Source organism: Hyaena hyaena, unplaced genomic scaffold (assembly GCF_003009895.1).
Source record: "Hyaena hyaena isolate Hyena2069 unplaced genomic scaffold, ASM300989v1 scaffold_58, whole genome shotgun sequence".
In the NCBI taxonomy this organism is placed as follows: Eukaryota; Metazoa; Chordata; class Mammalia; order Carnivora; family Hyaenidae; genus Hyaena; species Hyaena hyaena.
In genome coordinates this window covers 1,581,479-1,608,201 of record NW_024080689.1, presented here as the reverse complement: position 1 = coordinate 1,608,201, position 26,723 = coordinate 1,581,479, and the positions used below count along the sequence as shown (strand labels likewise).

Here is a 26,723-nt window from a genome sequence, read left to right as displayed (position 1 = left end):
CTGTCCCTTGCCCTGTAACCCTACTCAGCAGGGCTTCCCACCCTGAACCTTTGTGTTGCCCTCACATCATATCAAGGGGCAACTCTTTTAACAAACCCTCCCCCGTTCTTCTCCCCCTGCCAAAGCAGTGGTTAATCTAGGACTATCTTTTCTTTATGACCTGATCTCACATTTAAAAGCAATCTTGGGGCGCCTGGGTGGCTGAGTCAGTTAAGCCTCTGACTTCAGCTCAGGTCATGATCTCGTGGTTCGTGGGTTCAAACCCCGTGTTGGGCTCTGTGCTGACAGTTCGGAGCCTGGAGCCTGCTTCTGATTCTGTGTCTCCCTCTCTCTCTCTCTGCCTCTCCCCTGCTCACACACACACACACACACACACACACACACACATACACACACACTCTCTCTCTCAAAGATAAACATTAAAAATTCTTTTATAAACAAACAAACAATAAATAAAAGCAATTTCCCTCTGTCCCCAAATACACACGTCAGAGGAGTTTGTCAAGCCATCTGCCTATGGAGATTTCAACACCGGGCACAGAAATCACCAAGCGATGAACCGTTTCCACACAGGAGAGAGAAAACAAATACAGTGAAACAGCCTCAAGTTGAAAACGCAGCAAAGTTTAATGTGAGAGAAGAAGCAGTCCATGGGAATTAACCGTCATGGCCAGGAACCATGAAAATACACATTGTGCATATTTTCTGCCCTGTCCCAGAAGAGGGTCGCTCACTCTTCACTCTCATGGACCACCATCTGGAAGGAAAGGGGGCATTCCAAGTTACATCGGACGGCAGAGACATTTCCTCCTGACCCCTCTCCCTGCAAGCATCGGGGACGTGCTCGCGCTTGGGTGTTTCCAGGAGGACACAGGATATTCAGGAGAACGCACGATTGCATCCATGTCAGAAGTCACCCTACAGCCTGAGAAACTGGCCCCCGAGAACAAGCCCCATCCTCGGGGGCTTGGTGCCTGTGGTTAGTCTCCTGCAGGCGCAGCGACTGAAGACCGGCCCAGCAGAGGGCGACGGAAAGATCTCAGCGGGAAACCGCCCCTTCCTCCGCTGGATGGTGTTTTAGTGCAACTTGTGTTGCAGTGAGGCTCTTCTTAGCTAAATGCCTTTAGGCAGATCCCTTCCTTTGCTGTGCCTGAGGCTGACCAGTTCTAAAGTAGGGGGTCCTCCAAGGCTCTGTCCGGCTCAAAAGTGTCTGCGTCGCTGCATTCCCAGGGGGCCCCGGAGCCGCCCCCCCCCCCCGCAGACACCCGCTCTTCTCCGTCTGGCGCCCGTGGGGACCACTCACCCTGCTGGAGGTGAAGTCGCGGGTCTTGGCGCGAAGCTTGTTGACTTGAGATTCTGCAATATCCGCACGTTCCTCCGCCTCCTCGAGCTCGTGCTGAGCTTTGCGGAATTTGGTGAGATGCGCGTTGGCCTGCTCGTCCTGAAACCAAAGAGCCCGGGCAGGGAAGGTGAGTGTGCGCCTGTCCTAAGCTCACTGTGAGGGACAGGCCAGCGTCTGCTGGGAATCACAGCGTGGGCCTGACTTACAGCCTCCTCGGCCTGCCGCTTGTAGGATTTGACTTTCACTTGGAGCCTATCCACCAGATCCTGCAGCCGCAGCACGTTCTTCCTGTCCTCTTCACTCTGAAAGCGAGGACAGAGAGTGGCCAGAGGAGGGCCAGGGGTGCCCGAGGTCTGGCCAGGTTTTTCCCGGGCACTGGGTTTCTTCCTGTACTCTGGAGCCGGGACCCAGGGCGGCGTCTGCGCTTTACAGGGAAAATGCCTGTTGGGCTTCCCTTCACTTACCTGGTAAGTTAACTCTTTGACCCGCCGCTCATATTTCCTCAGGCCCTTGACAGACTCCGTGTTCTTCTTCTGCTCCCCCTCGAGCTCAAACTCCAGCTCCCGGATCTGGGGGAACAGGTGGGAAGTCGGTGTGGGGCTGGAGAACAAGGGGCTGGGGCCAGGGGCTCAACCCGGGGTTCATCCCGCAGGCACCCGCGTCTCCAGCTTCTGGATCTGCTTCTTCCCGCCCTTCAGGGCCAGCTGCTCGGCCTCGTCCAGACGGTGCTGAAGGTCCTTCACCGTCTGCTCCAGGTTCTTCTTCATCCGCTCCAGGTGGGCGCTGGTGTCCTGCTCCTTCTTCAGCTCCTCGGCCATCATGGCCGCCTGTAATTGCATCACAGCATAAGCCCGCTAAGGTGCATACGGAGGTCAGGTGCCCTGGAGCTCGAAACCTGGGTACCCAAGGACCAGAGCCGCGCTAGAGATAGAGGACAACGGGCGAGGCAGTGCTTGAGCCCGCCCTTCCACAAAGGAGCAGAAGAGCTATTCCAGGTACAGACAGTAACCCGACAAACACAACCTCCGTGGACTGGATGGAAGATGATCTCTTCCCTTTCTTGCACTGGCCTCCCTGGGCCTTTCCCCGCTTCCCCTGGGAATTCTTTGCTTCATTATCACCAGTGTATGTTTTCAAAGGAACCTGAGACCTGGAGAAGACCGAGGTGGTACCCAGCAGTGCAGGTTTGGGGATCGGGAGCTCAAGGGACGGCGGGGAGGGAATGGAGGCGCCGGTGAGCAGAAGAGCTGCAGTGGTCCCCGCCAGGCAGCAGGTGGCGCTGTGGGAGCTGTGTCTGGCGGGGACACGCCTGCTCAAGGCAAGTTGGGTGGGAGGGACGCCAGCTTCAGGCCAGGCCAGGTGACCTTTGGTGACGTACTGACATCTAAGAGTCTCATTTTCATGTGTGCAGTAAGTCAGATGTTGAAGGAGATGTTGAAGCATCTCTCCCTGTGGGCCTTAGAGAGGGACACTAATCCTTTCTAGGCTTTTTTTTTTTTCCCAATCCCCGTTATTTATCATACTGGCCTTTTAAATGTGTGGGAGGGGACGTGCTGAGTCGGATGAAGGGGAGGCGGATTGCAGCTTGGGAGCAGAATGCACCCACGTGTCCCCCCGGCGGGGGGGGGGGGGGGGTGGGGGGGAGGAACTCTGCGTCCGGTGGGAACAGTCTCAGGCTCGGGAGGGGGAGGGGCTTGAATGAACCGCAGTTCTGGCCGCCTCACAGGGACAGGAGGGGAGAGCCTTACGTCTGTGATGGCCTTCTTGGCCTTCTCTTCCGCATTCCTTGCGTCCCTGCTGGCATCTTCGACCTCGCTCTGGAGCTGCGTGAGGTCCGTCTCCAGCTTCTTCTTGGTGTGGATGAGGCTGGTGTTCTAGGTTGCACAGGAGGGGCGGGGTTACCCGGCGCGGGTCAGGCCCGGGCCCCTGCGCCTCTGCCCGCCCGCGCGTCCCGCACCTGGGTGTGCAGCAGCTGCACCCTCTCGTTGGCGTCCAGGAGCTCCTGCTCGGCCAGCTTCCGAGCCCGCTCCGTCTGCTCCAGGGACGCCCGCAGCTCCTCGACCTCGGCCTGCAGCAGGTTGGCCCTGCGCTCCACCATGGCCAGCTGCTCCTTCAGGTCCTCCTGGCCCCGGAGCGCGTCGTCCAGGTGCAGCTGCGTGTCCTGGCCGGGAGGTAAAGGCAAAGGCTGCTTGGCATCGAGGCGTTAGGGCCCCGAGTCTAGGTAGGCAACGTCTCGGAGCGCCTGCGGACGGGAGAGGCTTTCCCGCCAACGAGCCGCCTCCCACCTTGAGCTGTCCCTGGACGCTCCGGAGGTGCTTGAGGGTCTCGGCAGCCTGCCGGTTGGCGTGGCTCAGTTGGACCTCGATTTCGTTCAGGTCCCCCTCCATCTTCTTCTTGAGCCTGATGGCCTCGTTCCTGCTGCGCACTTCAGCGTCCAGGGCGCTCTGCATGGTCTCCACCGTCCTCTGGTAGTTTCTCTTCAGCTGCTCGATCTCTTCGTCTTTCTCGGCGATCTTCCTGTCGATTTCCGATTTCACCTGTGTCAGTTCAAGCTGGATGCGGAGGATCTTGGCCTCTTCGTGCTCAAGGGCGGCCTTGGAAGAAGAAAAACACAGAAATAGTGCCCCGCTACACCACCCTTTGCGGGGGCGTTTCATTAGTGTAACTCAGCAGTATTCAAAAACTGTCTTTTAAATAATTCCCTTTTTAAAGAAACTAAATGTCCATCAGTGGATAAACGGGTAAAGAAGATGTGGTCTATGCACACAATGGAATACTACTTGGCAACGAGGAAGAATGAAACCCTGCCATTTGCAGCAACGTGGATGGAAATGGATGGTATTGTGCTGAGTGAAATAAGTCAGTCAGAGAAATACAGGTTCTCATATGTCTTCACTCATATGCGGATCTTGAGAAACTGAGCGGAAGACCATGGGGGAGAAGGGGGAAAATAGTTACAGAGAGGGAGGGAGGCAAACCGTAAGAGACTCTTAAATACAGAGAACAAACTGAGGGTTGATGGGGGTGGGGGAGAGGGGAAGGGGGGTGATGGCATGGAGGAGGGCACTTGTGGGGATGAGCACTGGGTGTTGTAAATAAGCGATGAACCATGGGAATCTGCCCCCAAAGCCAAGAGCATACTTTACACACTCTATGTTAGCCAATTTGACAATAAGTTACATTAAAAAAAAAATAAAAATAAAAAATTCCATTTTTCACTTCAGTGCAGAAACCACATACCTGTCTCACTGCTGTTTGTTTTTTACTATCCAATCAAACAGTAATAACATTGAAATCATCCTGTCCCTTAGGAGCATAAAGCACCTCATGGTTACTTTAAATTCATCCAAGATTCCCCCGTGGTCCTCCGTTAAGTTCCTCCTAATCCTCCTATACGTGCAAACATATGGTATTTGTCCTTCTCTGCCTGACTTATTTCGCTCAGCATAACACCCTCAAGGTCCATCCATGGGGGAGAAGAAGGGGGGAAATAGTTGGGGAGAGGGAGGGAGGCAAACCATGAGAGACTCTTGAATGTTGAGAACAAACTGAGGACTGATGGGTTTGGGGGGAGGGGAAGGGGGGTGATGGGCATGGAGGAGGGCGCTTGTGGGGATGAGCACTGGGTGTTATATGGAAACCAACTTGACAATAAACTATTTGTAAAAAAAATAAAAAAAAATTCATCTAAGATTCTGCAAGATCTCACTTTCAGACCTATTGTGATGTAATGATTTGTCCCCAGAAAATCCAAGATAGTCCACAGGGGTCATGTCATGCCGGTGGAGAGGGAAGGAGCCGGCATCAGGATTGTGGCTTGACAGAGACAGGAAGGGAGCCACGGGGTGAGGCTGGTGGGCGCCCCGGTCGGGGCTGTGTCCCCGCCACTGCCTGCCCCGCGTCTGCTCACCTCCGCTTCCTCAAGGGCCAGCTGGATGTCTGCCTTTTCCAGCTCGATCTGCTTCCTGGATTTCTCCAGTTCATGGATGGTCTTCCCATTTTCAGCAATTTGTTCCGTGAGGTCTGCTATCTCCTCTGCAAAGAAATCAGTTTGGGTTGCACGTGAGTACCTGGGCACAGGCTTGCGGGGGCCCTGCAACCAGCCCGTCGTGGTTCTAAGGTGGCTGATTCCCGGAGATAAGCCACCATATTCACAGTCACCCCCGCCAGCGACGAACGCTTGCTGGACACGCGCTGAAGGATTTGCGTCCCCAAGCCACGCCCGCCCCGGCGACAGCGCGAAGGGAGCCAGCAGGCTGTCCTGAGCGGCTTACGTTCCAAATTCTTGTTCTCTCGTTTCACGGTCTCAAGTTGATCCAAGGCTTCCTCGTAGGCGTTCTTCAGTTTGAAGAGCTCGGTGCTCAAGGACCGGGACTCCTTCAGAGAAGCCTCCAGCTCGGTCTGGCTCTCCTCGCACTTGGTTTTCCACTCTGCTAGCACCTAGAACACAGGCGGGGAAGCGTCCCCTTCCTCAGCTCTTCTCCAGGCCCCCAACTAAACAGAAGCGTGCAGGTGGCCCAGCTGGGGACTGGGGCTTCATTCGGCGTCTCTTGCCTTTGCTTCTCGTTCCTGATTACCCGACTAGTGGGGATTTCTTCCCACAAATATACTCAAGATCAGTAACATTTCAGCAACGGTCGCCATCTCTAAAAGCACATGGATCCTTTGAGAAGGAATTCTCTGCCCTTTTCTTAATAGGAGAGTGGCCTTGAACTTCTAAAGATTTCCTTAAAACTTTGGTTCAAGTCAACCTTAATGTCATACTAAAAGAGAGGCTTCCAGAGAGCCTCCCGAAGGGACCTGAGTCAAATTCTGTCGTGTCAGCTCCCCTCCCCCCCCTACACACACACCAGCAGTGTGGGGAACAGAGTCTAGAACAGAACAACACTGTAGCAACTGGTTTGTCTACCCTCAGAATGCCTGGGAGGGACCTCCACCCCCAGCCCGTGCCCGTTTCATTTTCCACAGGAGGAAACACCAGCGTGGGGGGGGGGGGGCAAGTCAGGACTGGGACCCAGTGTCCTCCTTCCAGGAGGAGGGAGTCCCTGCATCAAGCGTGCGGCTTGCGTGGTGCTGACCCCACACCTTGTCAAAGTTTCTCTGCTTCTTGTCCAGAGCGGCGGCCATTGAGTTGGCCCTTTCCACATCCACCATCAGATCCTCGACTTCTCCTTGCAGCCTCTGCTTGGTCTTCTCCAAGGAGGCACATTTCGCATTCACGGCCTCAACCTGTTCCTCGGAGTCTTGAAGGCGCTGAGCAAGTTTTTTCCTTAAAGAATATGAAAGAGAAGCAGATGCTATTTAAAGCTCAATCCTCTTGAACATCACTATTCATCACGTTGGAAGCACTCATCTGTGTGACTCCAACAGCCACCTGCTTCCATGAGCCCAGGAGAATTTCCTGTCTGCTAAAGCGGAGCGATCAATAACCTGCCTCATCTCCAACAAAGATCAAGGTTGTTTGTCTTAATGTGCTGCCACCAGATCCCTCCAATGGCACGTGCTGGGCCACATTAAAAGAGGTGAGGGAAGGGGCGCCTGGGGGGGCTCAATAGGTTAAGCATCCGTCTTCAGCTCACATCATGATCTCATGGTCTCAGAGTTCAAGCCCCACATTGGGCTCTGTGCTGACAGCTCAGAGCCTGGAGCCTGCTTCAGATTCTGTGTCTCCCTCTCTCTCTGCCCCTCCCCTGCTCATGCTCATGCTCATGCTCTGTCTCTCTCTCTCTCTCTCTCTCTCAAAAATAAATAAGCATTAAAAAAAAAAAAAAAGAGGTGAGGGAACACCTAGTCATGTAACAAAGCCATTCCCAAGCACACAGTTATGAAGTCAGTGACCTCTATCGGAATCATTGGAAAGTTCTCATTCCCCTAAAGGCAAATGGAGTGGTGTACTTGGCCTCCTCCAGCTCCTCTGTGCGCTGGATGGCGTCCGTCTCGTATTTGGTCCTCCACTGGGCCACCTCGCTGTTGGCCTTGGACAGCGCCCTCTGCAGCTCGGCCTTGCCCTCCTGCTCCTCCTCGTACTGTTCCCGCAGCAGGTCACAGTCGTGGCGGGAGGACTGCAGCGCGTGGGCCAGCGCGTTCTTGGCCTGCGAGAGTCAGGAACGGGGAGAGCCCCCAGTGGATGAGCAGTTTGGTGTCTTGCGCCGTGACCCCATCCAAGTGCATCCCTGCCACCATCGCCTCCTGAGTCAAGTTGCCGTGTTTCCCCGCAGGTGGTGATGGTTACGGACGGGGGGATCGAGGACACACTCCCTCAACTTCCTACCTTACTTTCTTCCTCTAACTGCCTCTTGAGCTCTTCTATTTGCTGGGTAAATGCCTGCTTGCTCCTGGAAAGCTGGGACACTATGCTTTCCTTTTCTTCCAATTGACGACTCAGCTCACCTGTGTCCAGAAGGAAATGTTTTCATCTTATTCTTTTTTTTTTTCATTCATTCATTCGTCAAGTTCCTACTGTGTGTAAGGCACTGTGCTAAGATCTGGGGAGAGAGTAAGTGATCAGGTGTGATCCTTTCTCGGGGGAGAAGAGAGGCGTCCATGGAAAGGAAACCAAAGACACAATCCCTGCGTCGGGCTCTGTGTTGACAGCTCGGAGCCTGGAGCTGCTTCAGATTCTGTGTCTCCCTCTCCCTCTGCCCCTCCCCTACTTGCTCTCTTTCTCTCTCTCTCTCAAAAATTAAACATTAAACAAATTAAAAAAAAAAACATTGCCACCTAAAAACACCCATCAGAACCTCCAGTGGCTTTTGTTTCCAGCTGTTTGTTGGTTTGCCATGAAAGAGAAATAGTGCCTCCTTAGGACTTTACACCTAGTAATTTGAGGTTAGACTCTTGGGAAAATGTTGTCTATGGCCATACCACCCTGAACGCACCCGATCTTGTCTGATCTCGGAAGCTAAGCAGGGTCGGGCCTGGTTAGTACTTGGATGGGAGACTCTTGGGTAAATGTGGTAGGTTCAGGTTTATACACTTCTGCAGACGTAAGAGGGGAGAGGTGGGGGGAGAGGCCTTACCACTCCAGAGGTGAATTCCCAAGAAATTCCTAAGATTATTATACAAAGTGGCAACTAAGCCTCTTTTCTTCACTGTCTTGGTCGTGGCTGCTAGCAAAGGATTGACTGATTCACTGGGACGATGGGCTGGAGGAGCAGGGCTTAGGGTGGGGGTGGGGGGCACACTTCCGAGGTGAAAGACCCAGATGATGTTTCCCTGTATTTCCACTACTACCCAGCAGGAGCCTATACAAACTGGCTGTGTTTCTTGCTCTATTGTCTGAAACACTTGACTGCACACCACATGTCTGAATTCATACACAGCAAGAAGTGGAAGAGCCATGGGGCTTCGTTTCTAGTCCTGTGTCTGCCATTTAGAACCAGTGATGCTCTGGATCCCTTCTCACTCAGGTCTGCTTCTCTTCACCCCTGTTCTTACTGAACTCTCAGTGGTCCCCCTGTTCATGATATTTTGAATGACTCCTTTTATTTTTTAATATATTTTTTTTAATTTATTTCTAGGAGAGAGAGAGAGACAGTGTGAGCAGGGGAGGGTCAGAGAGAGAGGGAGTCACAGACTGAAACAGGCTCCAGGCTCCGAGCTGGCAGTCAGCACAGAGCCCGACGCGGGGCTCGAACCCACGAACCGTGAGATCATGACCTAAGCGAAATGGGTTATTCTGATTGCTTCTCTCGGAAAATACACTTTCCTAGAGGTTCTCCCCCACACAGTGCTGCCCTTTCCTGCTGGCCAGTTGTCCCCCACCGTAGGCGACCACCAGGTGTGGCCCTCCCATCCCATCGCTCACCAGCCTCCGTCTGCAGACGGGACTTCTGTGTGGCCAGCTCGCTCATGCTCCTTTGAATTTCCTCGTTCTTGCCCCTGGCTTCGCTTAACTGATCCTCCAGAGTTCGGCATATTTTCTCCAGATTGGCCTAAAGGATTGAGAAAGGGGAGAGAATCAAGTCTGTCTTCAAGCCGGAAAGACCCAGAGGTGTCTCTCTGCGAAAGCACTGGGCCCCATCCTGCCCGAGCACCTTCGACTTAGACACGCTCTCCACATTGCTGGCCAGGTCATCGATCTCCATCTTCAGCTCGCTCTTCTCCTTCTCCAGCTTCTGCTTGACCCTCTGCAGGTTGTCTATCTGCTCCCCGAGCTCGGCCATGCTGTCCGCGTGCTTCTTCCTCAGGGTGGCCGCCGTGGCTTCGTGCTGCAGGGTGGCCTCCTCCAGGTCCCTGCGCATCTTCTGGAACTCGGCCTCCCGCTTCTTGTTCAGCTCGATCTGGGTGGAGGTGACGCCTCCCGCCTCCTCCAGCCTCTCACTCAGCTCCTCCAGTTCCCGGGCGTAGTCGCTGCGCTGTTTCTCTGTCTTTGCGCGGGTCGCCCGCTCTGCCTCTATCTCTTCTTCCAGTTCCTCAATCCGAGCCTGTGGAGGGCAGTCAGTCCCTAGAGTGACTCACCCTGCATGTCAAGCACGGGCCAGCTTCCATTCTCATTAGATAAACCAAAGTTTAGGCTTCCCCTAGAGGAACAGCACTGTTGCTCATTTCCTTTAATACGACAACAAGATCATTACCCCTGCAGTGACCAACCCAGGATATTGTCCCTTCAACCGCATGTTGACCCCAAACACTTTCGTTATGTATCTTATTTTAAACTATGGAAGAACTGCTCATTGCTGCTGGGTCAGCCTAGCAGAAAGGAAACCGATGAGGTGGGCAATCCCATGGTCCTGCCTGCCTGCTCTCCATGGCTTACGGCTGGCAGTGTCCAGCCCACGGTGGGCCACCTTCATGTGAAAGAAAAGTCCTGGATGCCTCCTACCTGTAGCTCTTTGATCTTCTTCTGAAACTGGAGGCCCAGAGTCTGCTCATCTTCCACTTTGCTCTGCAGCTGACTGTATTCGAAATCCTTCCTGTGGAGGGAAATGTGGAATGTGTGAAGACATGATAGCCAGAGACTTGGAAGACTGAAAGCAGTGGTTTCAGGACCTACTTCTTGAGCCTCTCATCCAGCTGCTGCTTATCGCTCTCCAGATCCAATATGGACTCTTGGGCAAGCTTCAAGTCTCCCTCCAGCTTCCTTTTGTTCCTTTCCAGATCCACACGGAGCTTCTTTTCTTGTTCTAGGGAGCTTTCCAGCTGAAAAGGATACCAGATCCTTTTGAGAACAAATGCTCTGCACCAGAGGGTTTGGGGGGTTCTTCCAAGCCTGAAGTTCTAGGACTCCCAATTAGCACTATTTCCTTACATCATCGACTTGCTGTTCCAGTTTGCTCTTGATTTTGCTCAGGGAGTTGACTTTGTCTTCTTCAGCTTGGAGGTCATCCAGGGTCTGCTGGTGGGCCTCTTGGAGGGCCTTCTTCTCCCTGGTCAGCTTAGCGATGGTTTCATCCAACCCAGCGAGTTCTTCCGTAAGGTTTTTAACCTAGGAGGTGGCCACAAGCAATTAGAAGAAGAAATAAAGTCGGGTTCACAAGGACTACATGAAGCTGGAAAGACCCACAGAGAGAGAGTACCTTGTTCTCCGTGGCATGCTTCTCCTTTTCAACCTTGGCCAGGGTCAGCTCAAGGTCGTCAATGTCTTTCTTGAGCTCTGAACATTCATCTTCCAGTTTCCTCTTCTTGGCCGTCAGCTCGGCGTTGATCTCCTCCTCATCCTCAGCTCTCTCCGTCACCTCCTTGATCTTGGCCTCCAGCTGGAATTTGGCTTTGATCAGCTGGTCACACCTTTCCTCTGCATCCAACAAGTTTTCACTTTCCTTAAAAAGAAAAAAAAAAAAAAGAACCATGAGTTCCTTTGATGAGATAAGGTTTGTGACATCTCCAGTACCTTGGTATATATGAAGTCCATTATGAAGCATCCCAACTAAAAAGCAAAAATCCCACCCCAAGTCCAGTTTTTTAAATGATCAAGTCTACAAGAAAAGTTAAAAGAAATTCTAGACACATACAGCTTGCACTTGGACTTGCAGGTCATTCTTCTCTTGTACCAGAGTGACCAATTTTTCCTCCAGTTCCTTCCTTTTCGCCTCCGACTTGGCGAGCTCGTCTTTGGTTTTCTGAAACTCCTCCTTCATGGTGGCCATCTCCTTCTCGGTCTCCGCGCTCTTGAGGAGCGGCTTGATCTTGAAGAAGAGTTTCATCCAGGGCCAGTGCTTGACGTTCATGAAGGCGCGGATGTTGTACTGGATGCAGAAGATGGACTCCCTGAAAAGAAAATATTGATTATTTCCAGGGGAGACCCCCTTCTACTTTCCCCAAAGGGCTCACATTTGAACAGAGACCCTCCTCGACCTTCTCTGCACCATCTTCTGGAATTCCACACGCATGAGGAACCCTCTGCACACCGCTTGTGTCCGGGTGATCAGTTTGGCCAGGCGGTCATCCCGCATTTCTTCCAGGGTTCCCAGCAAGCCAGCCTTGAAGAACACCTTCCGGGGGAGAAGAGCATTAGGAGTCTGTGGGCTGGAGAAGTCTAAAAGGGACTACGGGCCAGCATCTGTCAGAGCTGAGGCATTACCTTGGTATGTCCAAATTTGTACTGAGTGTGGTCAATATCGATGGATGCCAGCAGCTTCTCACAAGCCTTCTTGCTGTCGATGAATTGTCCCTCAGGGATTGCACTGGCATTCAGCACTCGGTATCTGCCATTGTAGACACAGAGACAATCATAGACCATCAGCCAAGAAGTAAACCTTGGAGACCAACTGGTTCAGGCCTCCCTTCTAATAGGCAAGAAGGCCAAGGTCCAGAGAGGGAGAGAAACCTGCCCATAGTCACACTGCTGGGTGGTGGCCTGAAATCTAAGCCTCCTGACTTTCAGGGCAGGTTTTGTTCTGCCATACTGGATACAAACAAGCTCTTGAGGAAACATGGAAGAAAGAAGTGTATACAAACTTGGCCAGGAATTGGGCCAGTTATTTTACATGAAACTCCACACCCGCTCTGTTGAAATGGGCCTTTTCATACCAGTATTTCTCCCTCTCAAATCCCAGCATCTACACACCTCAGCAAGAAGAGTATACAACATTTTTATCACACACCTCTGTTTAAAATCCCCATAGAGAATCCTATTTGGGAATCCCTTCCTACAGATGCGGATGCCCTCCAGGACACCGTTACAGCGCAGCTGGTGCAGGACAAGGCTGTGTTCCATAGCCCCTGAGAAGAGAGGCGAGAGACATCAGCTTCACGCAGGATTTCCTAGAAACTAGGCACCGTCTAGAGAGCCAGCAAGCGTCTTACCTGGAGTTTTGGTTTCGTTGGGAATTATACAGCGCACAAAGTGAGGATGAGTCGTTCTTAAATTTGACATCAGCTTGTTGAGGTTTTCCTAAAAGAAAATGTTTACATTTGACAGGCTGAGATATGTCTTAATGAAAAATGAGGTATCTATTTTAAACTTACCATGAATTCTAAAGGGCGAAATCATTTAACTCTTTCTTTGAATATCCCAATGGCTAGAGGTAGAGGCAAATAACTGATCAAGAGTCTTTTGCTTCACTGTGAGCCAGAGACTAAGCATGTACAAAATGCTCTCTGAAATCAATTCCAGAAATGCGTCTGGCTCCACAGGGAGCTTGAGATTCTATTGCCTGTGTCCTTCAGGCCACTTGGAAAGTTTGTGCTGAGGTCTCACCCCCCAGGCCAGCTAGCCCACCTCCTTACAGTACAAGGTGATAATGAAACTCTGGACCCACATTTGTTACACCTCGTTTACGTAGTATATATATTTATATAATTATTATATTAGTATATATATTTACGTTTTGTCAAACTGCCACTCAGCCTTGCCGAGTAGCCGTAATCCGGTTAAGACCACATTCCTATTCTTGAATAAACCGGGGTCCTCTCCATTGCTCATGTTGCAGTCGCTTAAACCAGCTGCAAGCAAACAAACTTATATTTTTCTTACCCTGAAAAGAGCAGACACGGTTTGGAAAGAAGAACCCTTCTTCTTGGCAACTTTCTTCTTTCCGCTGTCAGCTGAAAGACATAAAAGATGGCGCACACTTTTATCAGATCTACAGGGATCTTTCAGGCCTGTGAACCGAAGGGCAGGAGACAGCACGGATACAAGGCGCTCTGTGGAGTCTGTTACCGTCTGCCGTAGCAAAGGTGGCATAGAGGTGCGCCAGGAGCCTGTTGGAGGACTTCTGGTACAGGCCGACCACGGTCTCGTTCAGCGGGTCCTTGTTCTTCTCTAGCCAGCCTGAGACACTGTAGTCCACGGTGCCCGCATAGTGGATCAGCGAGAAGTGCGCCTCCGCCCTGCCCTTGACCACCTTGGGCTTCTGGAAGTTGCTGGACTTGCCCAAGTGCTGGTCGTACAGCTTGTTCTTGAAGGAGGTGTCCGTGGCCTTGGGGAACATGCACTCCTCCTCCAGGATGGAGAAGATGCCCATGGGCTGGATTAAAGCAGAACAAAATGCACGTTAGGTACATGGGAGCTGCAGCAGTGAGCCGCAGAGTAGACGAGAAGAGGTTACTGAGCGGACAGATCAGGACACCTTCTCGATGAGCTCGATGCAGGCAGCCAGGTCCATCCCGAAGTCGATGAACGTCCACTCGATGCCCTCTTTCTTGTATTCCTCCTGCTCCAGCACGAACATGTGGTGGTTGAAGAACTGCTGCAGCTTCTCGTTGGTGAAGTTGATGCACAGCTGCTCCAGGCTGTTGTACTAAATACCGAAATACAGCATTCACATGCAGAGTTAGACTTTGAAAACCAAAGACCCATCAGCCTCCCTCTTCACTGCCTCAGGCTCTGCCAACTCATTCATCCCTTCAACATGGACACGTTCTTCAAAGTCTAGCCCAGATCACGTCTCTTCCACCATGGAGACTTCTCTGAACTTCCAGCTAGAAGGTGTTTCTCTGTCTCCTGAGTCTCCATGGTCGGATCTCTCCTGTGCACCAAGCACGGTCTGCTTATTCTGTAGTTACTCTTCGGTGTACAGTGCATACCTTGTCTTTCTCTACAAACTACAAGCTCATCTTTCATTAGCCAGCATGTCCTGTGTCTCTTGGAGACACAAAACAGATGCTCTCACGAATGGCGATACGAGAACCTAGAACCATGAGGCTATTTATGTAAAAATCCCATGACTGGCTTATCAACTTCTCTATATGGCTGGCTCTTCCTATGCCAGTAATTGCATTTGAGCTCTTTCTTTTACCCATTTTATGATGTCCTTTATAAAATTCCATGCGTCACACGTCTCCTCCTCTCTTGAAAGTATACAGCCCCCCACCCCACCCCACCCCACAGGATACTTCTCTTCTACCTGATCCACCCTACAGTTTTGTGCAGGGATTGATGCTCTGACAGGCTGCTCCCCTTAACCTGTTCCCTCTAGCTCTGTGATGACCCATCCTTCCGCACACAGCCACGTGAAGACGTGAACATCGGGGACACAAACCTCAAAGATCTCAAAGCCCGCAATGTCCAAGACACCAATGAAGTGTTGTCTCGGCAGCTTTGTGTCCAGTTGCTGGTTGATGCGAGTGACCATCCACAAGAACAGCTTTTCATACACTGATTTGGAAAGGGCGTTCACAGCATGATGGACCTGTTGGAGGAAAGGTCACCGCAGTCACAGGTGGTGGCCGTTGGGTGCCCGTGTCTCTCCCAGCCTCTAAGCAGCCACTTACCTGGTCCACGGTTTGACCTTTGGTAACGTACTCATTCCCAACTTTCACTCTGGGGAAGCACAAAGCCTTCAGGAGGTCTGAAGAGTTCAGGCCCATTAGATAGGCTGTTTTGTCGGCCACTGTCAGGAAAAGAAAGACAGACGGATACCCCTCATGCTTGGCAAAGTAGAAGAACCACTCTGAAAATCATCCAGATGTTTCAAAGCTCGGCGAAGTTTGTTTTGTTTCACGCTCCATATCTTTAATTTTTTTGAACATTTATTTATTTTTGAGAGAGCACGGGGAAGGGGCAGAGAGAGACACACACGCAGAATCTGAAGCAGGCTCCAGGCCCTGAGCTGTCAGCACAGAGCCCAATGCGGGGCTCGAGCCCATGTACTATGAGATCAAGATGTGAGCGGAAGTCGGACGCTCAACCGACTGAGCCACCCAGGCGCCCCACGTTCCATGTCTTTAAACTGCTTGTATGTGGCCAATGGAAGTTAAGTGAGTCAGAGGATACGATAGGTTTTACGAAAAGGCAGGACTGGGTTCCGGAGAGCCCTGGTCATGTCTCCTTGCCTCGGAAACAAGCCCATTCCAGTGATTCAGCAAATGGAGGGGTGGTAACACTAGGCATCAGAGCCCCAGAGAGGTTCACCTCTCCAGGTGGAAGGATTAATTGCTTTCAAATGAGGCATCAAATGATCTCGGTGACGCCCCGCCCAGCTCGGGCATAGGTCCTGTTTTGGTGATTTTGTACCTTCGGTGCCGTCTGGCTCCGCCTGCTCTTCCCGCTGCTTCTGCTTGAATTTCATGTTCCCATAATGCATCACGGCGCCTGTCAGCTTATAGAGTCCAGACTTCTCTTCTGGGGTGAAGCCCAGGATGTCGATGGCGCTCTGGCATTCAAAGAACAGCATGTTAGTCCGCGGACACTCATGATGGAGGAGGGACACCCTGCACGTATTGCCTCCATCCTACTTACGTCCGTAGCCAGCAGCTCCTCGGCGTCGTCAATGCTGGCCACCAGGATTTCACCCTGGCTGATGAACGGGTAGTCGTAAGGGTTGGTTGTAATAAGGAGCAGCTCTGCAATGACAGGTTCCACATCAAGAGGTGCCCCAGGTGCAAAGCGAACATCCACCCGGTGGATTTGAGCCCCTAGACCCTGGGCTGAGACTCTCACTGCTGGAGCCCAGACTGAGTTTAGAATTAGCAATGTCTTCAACAGCTTCCCACGACTCAGGCTGTGGCTGAACATTGAAAGCCCAGGCAGCACTCTGCAGCCTGCCAGGCAACGTGGTTCAGGAGCCCCAGCCAGAGCATTGAAGGTCTCTTGCCTTGCACATGAAAGGTGCATATCGGCGTAGGTTGAGAAAATTTAATACAGAAAACTGGCTTAGTGGGGGTCAGGAGAGGAGCCCCCAGGGAGGGGAAGCACAGGCGGTTTTCCAAAACCCATTGGAAGGCTGCAGCCTGTTTCCTGACCTGGGACCAAGCACAGCCAATGAGCAAAGACCCTGTTCACCTAAGCCTCTGTTGGGTGCCGGACAAGGACCAGGTGAATACCCTGTAGCCTGGTGCCTGTGTTTGGGGAGAAGTTGGATTCTACGTCAGCACCACTAGGGGGCGCGAAAGGACTATTAAATGCTTAGTTGAGAAGGCGTTTTGGAACCAGCGCCAAATTCAGTCAGGGTTTAGTCTTGTTCTGTCCACTGTTTTCTGTTTTTGTTTCCCCCCCAAATTGACACATCACTGTCAAAATAGCCGCATCCATTCCTAAAACAAACTTCTTCTGTTGGCTGCCTAGGTCCCCTGTGTACAGTGCAACTTGTCTGGTCCAGTGACGTCAGAGCCCCAGGGGCCTCACCTATGAGCTCAGGCTTCTTATTTGAGAGAATCTGGTAGAAGATGTGATAGCTCCTCTCAGCCTTCAGCTGGAAGGTCACTCTTGATTTTTCCAGCAGATCTACGAACACAGACATGGCACTGTTTTCCAAACTGGCCCCTCCACCCCGATCCACCTGTCTGTAATCTACTTACAAGTTTCAATATCTGCAGAGGCCAGCTTCCCGGTGGTTCCAAAATGGATTCGGATGAACTTGCCCTGTGGGGGAGGGGGCGGGGAACAGACACCAGGGTCTAAGTGGTTCCAAGTGTTCCCGCTAGTCTCTTGGGCAGTGTGAACACGACCTTTCCGCCCCTACTTAAAGTTAGGTATGTTTCCTTCTCCCTTCTCTGTCTAGTTTGAGGGCCCTCCTTTCTTTCATGCCCTTTGCTCCACATTTCCTCCAAACGGCCCCCACCCCATCTAGTCATAAAGTAACAGAGTGATTTTTTTTCCAAGATGCAAATCAAACCATATCACTTCCCTGCTTACAGAATCCCTCAGTAGCTTCCTGAATGAGCTAGCTTATTCCTAGCTTCCTAGCTTCCTCAGGAGCTTCTTGTGGGCTCCACGTGACCCGACCTCTGTCTTCCTCTTCCCTTACCACTTGGGACCCACCTCCTGCCCACCTTGCTGCCACCATGGGGTCTCTCTCAGGTCCCCTGACTACACAAGGCCTTCCCCAGCCCCAGAGAGTATGCTCGCGTTTCCCTTTGTCCTTTCTCATCCAGAAGATCTTGAGGTTCTTGGGCCAGACCCCCCCAGATGCCTTTTCTGCCATTTCTGTCTAAAGGAGATCCTGCCCCCAGTCACTCCACCACACGCCCCATTTGTCTAGCATCATTATCCGAAACGGTCTGGTTGCTGTGTTTCATTCCATCATTGCCTGTCTCCCCAGGTCCCCTCCACAGCCCGTTGCCCCTGCGAGGGCAGGAAGCTTGCCTCTCCTGGGGGCCCCAGAGAAAACCCCAGCTTAGCCGAACTCAGACTCACAAAGCGAGACGAGTTGTCGTTCCTCACGGTCTTGGCATTCCCGAAAGCCTCCAGCAACGGGTTGGCACTGATGATTTGGTCTTCCAGCGTCCCCTGAGGCAAGGAATCAGGGGGAGGGGGACGCTGCAGAGGGCAGGGGATACTGCTCCCCAGCTCTGTCACTCCCACCCCCGCTTGCTGTCCAGGGCAGAGCCCGTCCCTTCCTCCCTGACTTTTCCAGTTCAGGCACCAACCAAATCCTCAACATGGCCCACCTCACACCCTCTCACTGTTTTGTAATACGGTAAAGCCTTGGATTGAGAGTAATTTGGTCTGCGAGTATTCTGCAAGATAAGCAAACACTTTGAATAAATTTTAACTTGATAAATGAGCGATGTCTTGCAATACGAGTGGTACGTGACGCCCAATGTTACATGATCACAACTGAGCCAATGGTTCTTGAAATTCGCTTTGATATACGAGTGCTTTGGATTACAAGCATGTTTCCCCAGCGAACTATGCTCGCAAACCAAGGTTTTGCTGTACTTGGGTACACGTGGGTGTCTTGATGTAAAATTCCCATAATGCTTCATTCAGTCCCTTGGTTCTGCAGTTAGTTGCATCATCTGCATCCATTTTGTGCTGTTGTCATCTATTTGTTTGGAAAAGCACATGTGGCTACAGTTTTCCTAAATTGGTGTATATGATTCTGCCATAAAAAGAAAAAGCTCTCCTGGCACCTGGGTGGCTCAGTCAGTTAAGCATCTGACTTCAGCTCAGGTCATGATCTCACGGTGTGTGAGTTTAAGCGCTGCATTGGGCTCTGTGCAGACAGCACGGAGCCTGGAGCCTGCTTCGGATTCTGTGTCTCCCTCTCTCTCTGCCCTCTCCCTCTCTGTCTCTGTCTCTCTCTCTCAAAAATAAATAACATTTTAAAAAATCAAAAAAGAAAATGACCTCCCGCAGTTAAGCCTTGCAGCCCTGTTTTGTAGGAAATCACAGGATCTGGTTGGGTAAGATCGACCCCACACTGGGTTGTCTGCAGTCACGGGCTCTCTGAGGACTTCAAGTCCAAGCCCACCCTCCATGCCTTGAAGAGAGGGGAGCGTGGCCTCCCCACGCCCCTCGCTGCGAAGCTGAGGCCAAGGTCACAAGCAGGAGTATGGCAAACCCCTCCCCTTCCCTATACCTTCATCTTGGAGTCCTTCTTCTTGGCCAAGTCTCCAGTGGCTGCAATTGTTGCAAAGTACTGGATGACCCTTTTGGTGTTCACAGTCTTCCCTGCCCCGGATTCTCCGCTGTTTGTTGTGACCCCAAGAGAGAAAGAGAAACATGTCCTATTAGTATAAACTGCCTCTCCAAGATGCCACACAGAGGCCTGGACGTACGCTGGACTCGTAGAGGCCTGGACTCGAGGAAGCAGAGGCCCCAGGGAAGGCTGGTCCCCATTGAGCTGCCCCAGCAGAGGGGGATTCCGGTTTCCTGGGGCCTTGCACACACCCTCTTGTGCATCCCCATCTCCGTCTTTTTTATCACAGACTCTCCTTTAGGTACTTTCTGTTTTTAATTTTTTAAAAAGTTTCTTTACTTATTTTGCGAGAGAGAGTGCAGGGAAGGGACAGACAGAGAGGGAGAGAGAGGATCCCAAGCAGGCTCTGCGCTGTCAGGGTAGAGCTCAATGTGGGGCTTGAACCCATGAACCATGAGATCATGACCTGAGCCAAAATCAAGAGTCAGACGCTTAACAGTCTGAGCCGTCCAGGAGCCCCACCCCAGGGATCTTTGCGTCCTGCATTGGAGGCCAAGAGCCACGGCCGTGACACTTACGTGATCAGAATGGACTGGTTTTCACGGTCTGCGGGAGGAGAAAATAAAACAGAGTTGATGGCAGCGGAAGGAGCTTCCCCAGCGTGTCCGGGTTCGCTAGGCTGGTCCTCTGGCCTGTAGCATTTTGTGGGGTCCCAGGTGCGGCTCGAAGAGCCTCCTCTTTGACAGTAAGCCTCGGAGGCCAAGGCTCTGCTTCAAACCAGCCAGTGGCTTCTCATCCAACTGGGTTGGACCATGTGAAATTGCCGATCTTCATTTTTGCTCCGCAAACATGTCACTTTCATAGGGTTTACCCATTGCTTGCATTCAACCCAAACTCCCTAGCAGGGCAGCTGCAAGGCCCTAAAGGATCTGGCCCCTTTCAGCCTAAGCCCCTCTACCCTCCTCCCTGCACTCCAGCCTCCCCCCCGTTCTCCCACAGACGCACCCGTCAGCATGAACTGATAGGCGTTGTCTGAGATGGAGAAGATGTGGGGTGGGGCTTCCTGGCGCTTCTTGCCTCGGTAGCCCTCCACCACCTCGGGGTTGTACACCGGCAGCCACTTGTAGGGGTTCACGGTGACACAGAAGAGGCCCGAGTAGGTCTGTGAAGTGTAAAAACAACGTGTGTGTGTGTGTGTGTGTGTGTGTATAAAAGCCTTTGCTTTTATCTTTATCTCACTTTCTTTATGCTAAACTTGTATACACTAAACTTGTAGAGACTGATTTCTCTTTATAGATGGGGCAGATGACTGACAGTCAGAGGGGAGCTGCTGGCCCTCCGGCAAGGGGCCCCGCCCAGACCCGGAGCTCAGCCTGGCTTTCCTGCCCCTGGCTTCCCTCCCTCCCCGCTTCCGGCTTCTCTTCCTAATCCCCTCTTCCTCCGACACCTGCTGTCTTCCCTCATCCTTTCCTCCCGTATCCCCTCTTTTTTTGGACAGCTTACTCAAACACTAGTCTTTCTGATGCTGTTACCCACACTGTCTCCACCCGCGCCCCCCCCCAACACCATCAGAGGCCCCAGGAAGCGGGTCGCTCACGTAGATCATCCAGGAGGTGTACCGGTCTTTGAGGTTGTATAGCACTGCTGGCTCGTTCAGGTGTGTCAGCATGGCCATGTCCTCGATCCGGTCGAACTTGGGGGGGTTCATGGCATACACGTCCTCGGGCTTGACCACCAGGGTCTGCGTGGGAAGACGTACAAGGACTACGTGGGGTCCCCTGTGCGTTTTGGCCCCTGCAGGTATCTGTCTGGATCCCACAAAGAGCCCGGCTCCCAAGGGGCAAGCCCTGGGGAAGAGGCCCCTCTGACAGCGGGAGAAGACGGGGCAGCGACAGCATGTGGTTGCTTCTGTCACTCAGGGATTGTGCCTTTTGGTCTCTGCAGTGGCCCCATCTCTGGGCAAGGCGGGCGGGCGGGGAACCTACCTTCTCCTGCCTCCAAGCTGGGATCTACTGAAACCATCCCGTGCACCTGCCCCCCTTGTGACGGGTGCAGACCGTCTCAGTTATGTCTGGCTCTCACGTTCCCTGCCACCTTGCAGACCTGCTCTCAGCTCCGCCGTCTGACACATCCCAAGAGCCACCTTCCCGGAGCCCCAGTGTGTGGTGGCATCGAAGGACGATTCTCAGTGCCCGTTTTCCTCTCCCCAGCCCAGTGACACTATTTCCTCTTCTCTTTCAGATTTTCTCGTTCTCCTTTTAATTTTCTTTTAAACTTTTCTCGGAACATTTCCAATTCTTCCGGTCTCGATTCCAGAAAGGAGTGAAGTCCAGAATTTCTCCCAGCGCCCCCACAATGTTCTGGGCCATAATGTAGTAGGCCACATAGAGGGAGGCTGCCATTTCACATGGAGCCTGGGGTCCACCAAGACCCCCTGCCCACTTTCCGTGCTTCATACTTCCCATACTTCCTCAGATGGCTACCTCTAGAAGGAGGTCGGGAAACCCAGGCTTCCAAAGGAGAGAGTTTTACTAAAGGAGGCCTTCTGGCTCTTGGACTCCCAACCCCACACCCTTGCGAGGCCCTTAGAGGGATGTGAACACTAGCAAGGGCTCCTGAACACGAATTGCTTTAATCTGCCACAGCCTGGTTCTTCTCCCGCCCAGCAACCCCGGGCCAGCGTCACTAGGCTTTCTCTGGGGACGCCAGGGAAATCATGGGGGCACTGCCAGGGGTACAGACCCTGGGACCGGGGCGGGGGGGGGGAGGGTGACAGAGGGCCCAGCGGCCTGCAGGGGGCACGCGCGAGGCTTACCCGGTTGTCTTCGGTTTCCACCGTGACCTTCCCATCCTGAGTGCTCTTAATCCTCCCCTTCGCGTATTCCTCCTTCGAGTCGACCACAAAGCAGTAGGTTTTGGCATCAAAGGGCTGGTTCTGAGCCTCGATCCTCTCCTTTTCCGACTTCCGAAGGAAAGGAGCGGCGATGCCGAACACTTCCATCTCAGTGTCGCTACTCATGGTGCCACTGGAAGGGGGACCGGCGGGTGAGCCCGGGAGGGGACCCCAATGAGTTCTAGGCCCACGTCCCACCCCTCTCCCTGGGGCTCCACCCACGGACCCGGGGCTCTGAAAATCAAATGCGCCCATATTTGCCCCTGGGGTCTCTGCACAAGGTGCACGGAGCACAGGAAATCCAAGCTCCCGACTCATTGAGGCTTGGTTGGGAAAGGGCCCCAGGGGTGAGTTCGGCTCTCCAGACCTCACTTTCGTCTTCTGCAAAGCCCCGGTGGTGTTGCTGAGGGAAGCTTTACAAATAAACACCATAAAAAATAAACTGCATTCTTCAAAGGGAGTGTGCTAAGTGGCAGACAGCTAAGGAATTTGGGGGCCATTTGGATTCACGGTGGCCACCTCCTCACACAAAGGAAGCCAGCCTTTGCTCCCGTCGATTGCTAAGACCAGAAGTGGCATCAGATGCCAGCATCCGTCTGGAAGGTTCCTCTCTAGCTTAAGTTGTGCTTGTCTGAGCTCTCTTGGCTCTGAGCCCTCAAGGCCACCGGGCGGCAGGAGGAACTGGTAACCTTGATTTACCTGGAGCCTTCCAACCGCAAGGGGCCCGGATCTTTCTTACCTGCAGAGTTACACCCACAGGAAGGCAGCAGGAAACCACGGCCGTGGAAAATCTGATGACCTGCAATAAATACGCAAAAGGAAAAGTCAGGGCACGTGGGAGCATCCGGTTTGGCTTTGAAACGGCTCTTGATGGGAGAACTAACTAAGACTTCAAGACACATAACTTAAGAAGGGCCTTGCCCCAGAGGCAGCTGGAGGAGCAGGTGGGACGTGACCCACAAGTCAGCCATCAGGCGGTAAAAACCCCAGCTTCCCCCAAATCGGGCCCCTGCCAGCAGCACAAGGTCAACATCCCTGTTGGGGAGCGTGTGGTCCTATAGGGGCAGGCCTCCTCGACTTCTATGAGCAGAGAGAAGTCCCTGACACTGGGTCATTGCCACATAGCCAGCATGGCCTTGAGGGCACAGGGCACCGGACAGACACACAGCCCAGGTGGGCAAGGCGAGGGCAGGGAAGGTGCCGAGTCCCGCTGGCCGTCTGCATGGATCAGAGGCCAGGGGAGTACAGCCACCCGCGGCGGACAGGCCACCATCCATGGCGGGTGCCGCGGGTTCCTGCCCAAGAGAGCGCTCAATGACAAGGTCAACGGGGGAGTCCGGAGGTGGAAGGACCCTGCTTTGGTGGCTTGCTGGGGGCAGAGGCGGATGGCCACTTGGTCCAGAGAGATCGAGCGCCACATCTAACTCATTTCTTCCCAAAGCCCGACAGGGCCATGTACCAGTGCCTGGCCACTCGGAGCCGGTGTCCCCCGGGGCGCAGAGACGGAAAAGGGGCCGCAGGAGGGGCGCTGTGACTTACCTCCGCCCGGGAGAGAGGCAGCTACAGAGGGGCTGCTGCCTCCTGGGCTTTTATAGGCCCCCCGCCAAGCCCACGGCTCAGCCCTTCTCTATATTTGGAAAGAGTGACCGACACCTGGGGCCGAGAACCAGCTCCTTCCTCACGTTTTTTTTGGTCGTTGCCAAGGGAAAGGTATATATAGAAATGAGCAGGGTCTGTCACCATTTTCCAGCTGTGGACGTTGGAAGTTTGAGATGCCTTTCCCTGAGCTTGGGGCTGGCACCGCCCCGCTCGCGGGGCTGGAACCTGTCATCTGGCCGCAGAGGGCCCGGTCCACAGGCTGCTGGCGCTCGGCCGTCAGGGGGAGCCCGGCCCTGGGGCCAGAGCACAGCCCATCCCGCCGCTAGGCAAGGGAATGAAAAATTAAAATCCTCTGGGAACTGTGAGCGAGACTTTTGTCACAACACAGGGCTGGGACAGGGCTGTGCGACGGTAGAGTTTGTGCAGGTAACAATACCAAGAACAACGCCGATAATGGTAATTCCTCCGCCACCCCCTTCCCTTTACTGTGTAACTTTCTGCCCTATTAGGATTGTTTTTAACTTAATCCTTTTTGAAGCCTCAGTAGGACCACCGAGTACATGAATTCCAGGGAGCTATTCCGGCCCCAGGATTCTCAGCAACAGCTGCTTAAGGGCCCACTGTTATTAAGATACATTACTAACCAGGGAGGACCAGCTGCCGGCCTGGGTGGGGGGTGTGGGGGAGCAGGAGGCCTGCAGGGGGGGCCGGGGGGGGCTGTCTGACACATGCGGGTGTTTCCAAATCGAGGTTGGAAAATTAAAACCTCAGGACAAGAGTCAGGGTGTATTTGGGGCCCAGGGGGGCCTCAGTCGGTTAAGCGTCGGACTCTTGATTTCGGCTCAGTCCTGATCTTACGGTTCTGAGTTTGAGTCCCATGTTGGGCTCTGCGCTGACAGTTTGGAGCCTGCTTGGGATTCTCTATCTGACCCTTCTCTCTCTCAAAATAAATAAGGGGCGCTTGGGTGGCTCAGTCGGTTAAGTGGCCAACTTCGGCTCAGGTCATGATCTCATTGTCTGTGAGTTCGAGCCCCACGTCGGGCTCTGTGCTGACAGCCCAGAGCCTGGAGCCTGTTTCAGATTCTGTGTCTCCTTCTCTCTCTGACCCTTCCCTGCTCACGCTGTCTCTCTCTCTCTTCCTCTCAGAAATAAATAAAACATTTTAAAAAATTAAAAAAATAAACTTAAAAAAAAAAGAGTAAGGGTATATTTGAAAATTTCCCCCATTTCCCTACTTTTTTTCCCCTTCACTTGCCCCCTTCTTCCCTCCAGCCAAACCATTGGGAGGGTGGCCCAGTGGGCATCCTGCGGTTAATTGTAGCCCAAACTGGGTCCCTGTTCCCACTTGAGAATAGGAATTGCCACCTGGCAACTCTCCCATCCTGAGCCCGGACAAGGAATCTATGCAGAGAGGCGTGCAGTAGGGAAGGGGAAGCTGGGCCCCAGTCCCCGTGATGAAGGGACAATAGTTAAACACCCACTGTATGCTGGTCTCTGTACGGGGCACATCAGGACCATACAGAGGAAATGGCAAATGCAGCCTTACACTGAGTGGGTTTCTATTCTACCTGATGAGTCTGCTGTTTTCAAGATTTGGGCAATTTCAGATTGTAGTAACATAATTGACAGTGGCCGCCAGGCCAGAGAGTTGCCTGCCTGCTGCACCAGCTGTCTGGGACGCTGTGTTTCCCTGGTCCTTCTCTCCAGTTTTGACTGGGACCCCCGTCCTTGCAGCCCCACTTCCTCTGGGGAGAGAGCACTGGCCTCCCAGTGTCTGTGCTTGCCTCCAGGGACTGAGGTCCCCTTGGGGCCTGTCCTGCCTGCTCGGTGACACGTCAGTCCAAATCCCTTTGCTATCGGCTGGCCATCTCCTCGGGAGGTCAGGTTAGGATTAGGACCATCTCCAGTGAGACTAGGGGGCTGAGCACCCATGACAGGGGCGCTGGCCGCCTCTGGGTCGTGCGCAGGCAGGGTGGGCCGTGCTGGGGGTGGGTGCTTGCTGTTCCTTCTCAAGCATCCACAGTGCCTGGGAGGGACTTTGTGGGGCTTCGGGGTTTCCTTTTTGTAGCCACCCATGTAGCCATCTCTCTGTCCGACCATATCCATACCCACCTCCAGGAAACTTGAGGGGCCGTATTCCACGCAGGATTCCCTCGAGGGCCTTGTGAACGAGCACTCGTCACACGCTCTAAAATGTCAGTGGCCTCCAACCCCAGCTTTTCCAGAATCACCCAGCCTTTCTCCCTTCTCCCCATCACGTCCGTGATCATAGGATCTGAAGTGTCAGCTGAATGGCTGGACAGGCCATTCGCTAAACACGCCCTATCCGCATGTGAGGACGTGGAATGAGGAGGCAGGGGGCTGTAGGGAAGAGAATGTGAGTCAGGGATGGACTCAGCTCTCCAGGAGGAGCTCCCGGGAGCACAGAAGTGACAGAAGAGCCACCTGTGCAGAAAACAGCTTAAAAATTAGACATTAGGGGGGCACCCGGGTGGCTCAGTGAATTGAGCGTGTGACTCTTGATTTTGGCTCAGGTCATGGTCCCAGCGTTGTGGGATTGAGCCCTGAGTTGCACTCTGTGCTGGGCGTGGAGCCTGCTTGGGATCCTCTCTCTCTCTCTCTCTCTCTCTCTCTCTCTCTCATTCTCTCTCTGCTCCTCTCTCCCATTTGTGCTCTCTCTTTCTCTAAAAATAAATAAAATGAAAACAAAATTTGTTTAAATTTTTAAGTTATGAAAAACTCTAGACATTAAAGGATCTGGTCCTCTTGGGGCGCCTGGATGGCTCAGTCGGTTAAGGGTCTGACTTCGGCTCAGGTCATGATCTCACGGTTCGTGGGTTCGAGCCCTGCGTCGGGCTCTGTGTTGACGGCCCAGAGCCTGGAGCCTGTTTCAGATTCTGTGTCTCCCTCTCTCTCTGCCCCTCCCCTGCTCATGCTCTGTGTCTCTCTCTCTCTCAAAAATAAATAAACATTAAAAAAAATTTTTTTTAAAGGAGAGGGAGGAGCCACGTGCGTGCATGTGTGACATCGACAGCCTTGGCCATAACAGGTCACCTTGTAAAGTGCAGGGAGGGGATGGCCTTGGGCCTCACTGCTCTGAGCCTGTGTGTCCTTGTCTGTAAAATGGGGATGTGACGGCTGC

General features: G+C 53.0%; 1 protein-coding gene and 1 pseudogene across 1 annotated transcript; one reads left to right on the top strand and one right to left on the bottom strand.

Annotated features, from left to right (window-relative positions):
* Positions 1–603: 603 nt before the first annotated feature.
* LOC120231456 (myosin-3) lies at positions 604–22,108 on the bottom strand. Its single transcript, XM_039231628.1, has 39 exons — positions 21,905–22,108; positions 20,687–20,830; positions 20,095–20,251; positions 19,668–19,695; positions 19,030–19,138; positions 17,862–17,954; positions 17,024–17,087; positions 16,851–16,949; positions 15,966–16,069; positions 15,741–15,879; positions 14,999–15,117; positions 14,767–14,916; positions 13,855–14,025; positions 13,446–13,752; positions 13,260–13,330; positions 12,590–12,677; positions 12,388–12,505; positions 11,865–11,988; positions 11,639–11,775; positions 11,296–11,551; positions 10,861–11,103; positions 10,593–10,769; positions 10,338–10,483; positions 10,167–10,257; positions 9,379–9,768; positions 9,150–9,276; positions 7,614–7,732; positions 7,238–7,434; positions 6,428–6,611; positions 5,617–5,782; positions 5,253–5,377; positions 3,628–3,936; positions 3,300–3,503; positions 3,091–3,216; positions 1,999–2,169; positions 1,807–1,911; positions 1,549–1,644; positions 1,304–1,441; positions 604–757 (listed from the first exon to the last, which is right to left on the bottom strand). Exons 1-39 carry the CDS (start codon positions 22,106–22,108, stop codon positions 731–733), a joined length of 5,823 nt encoding a protein of 1,940 aa, XP_039087559.1. The 3' UTR covers positions 604–730.
* Positions 8,193–8,311, top strand: LOC120231485 (annotated as a pseudogene).
* Positions 22,109–26,723: the final 4,615 nt, after the last annotated feature.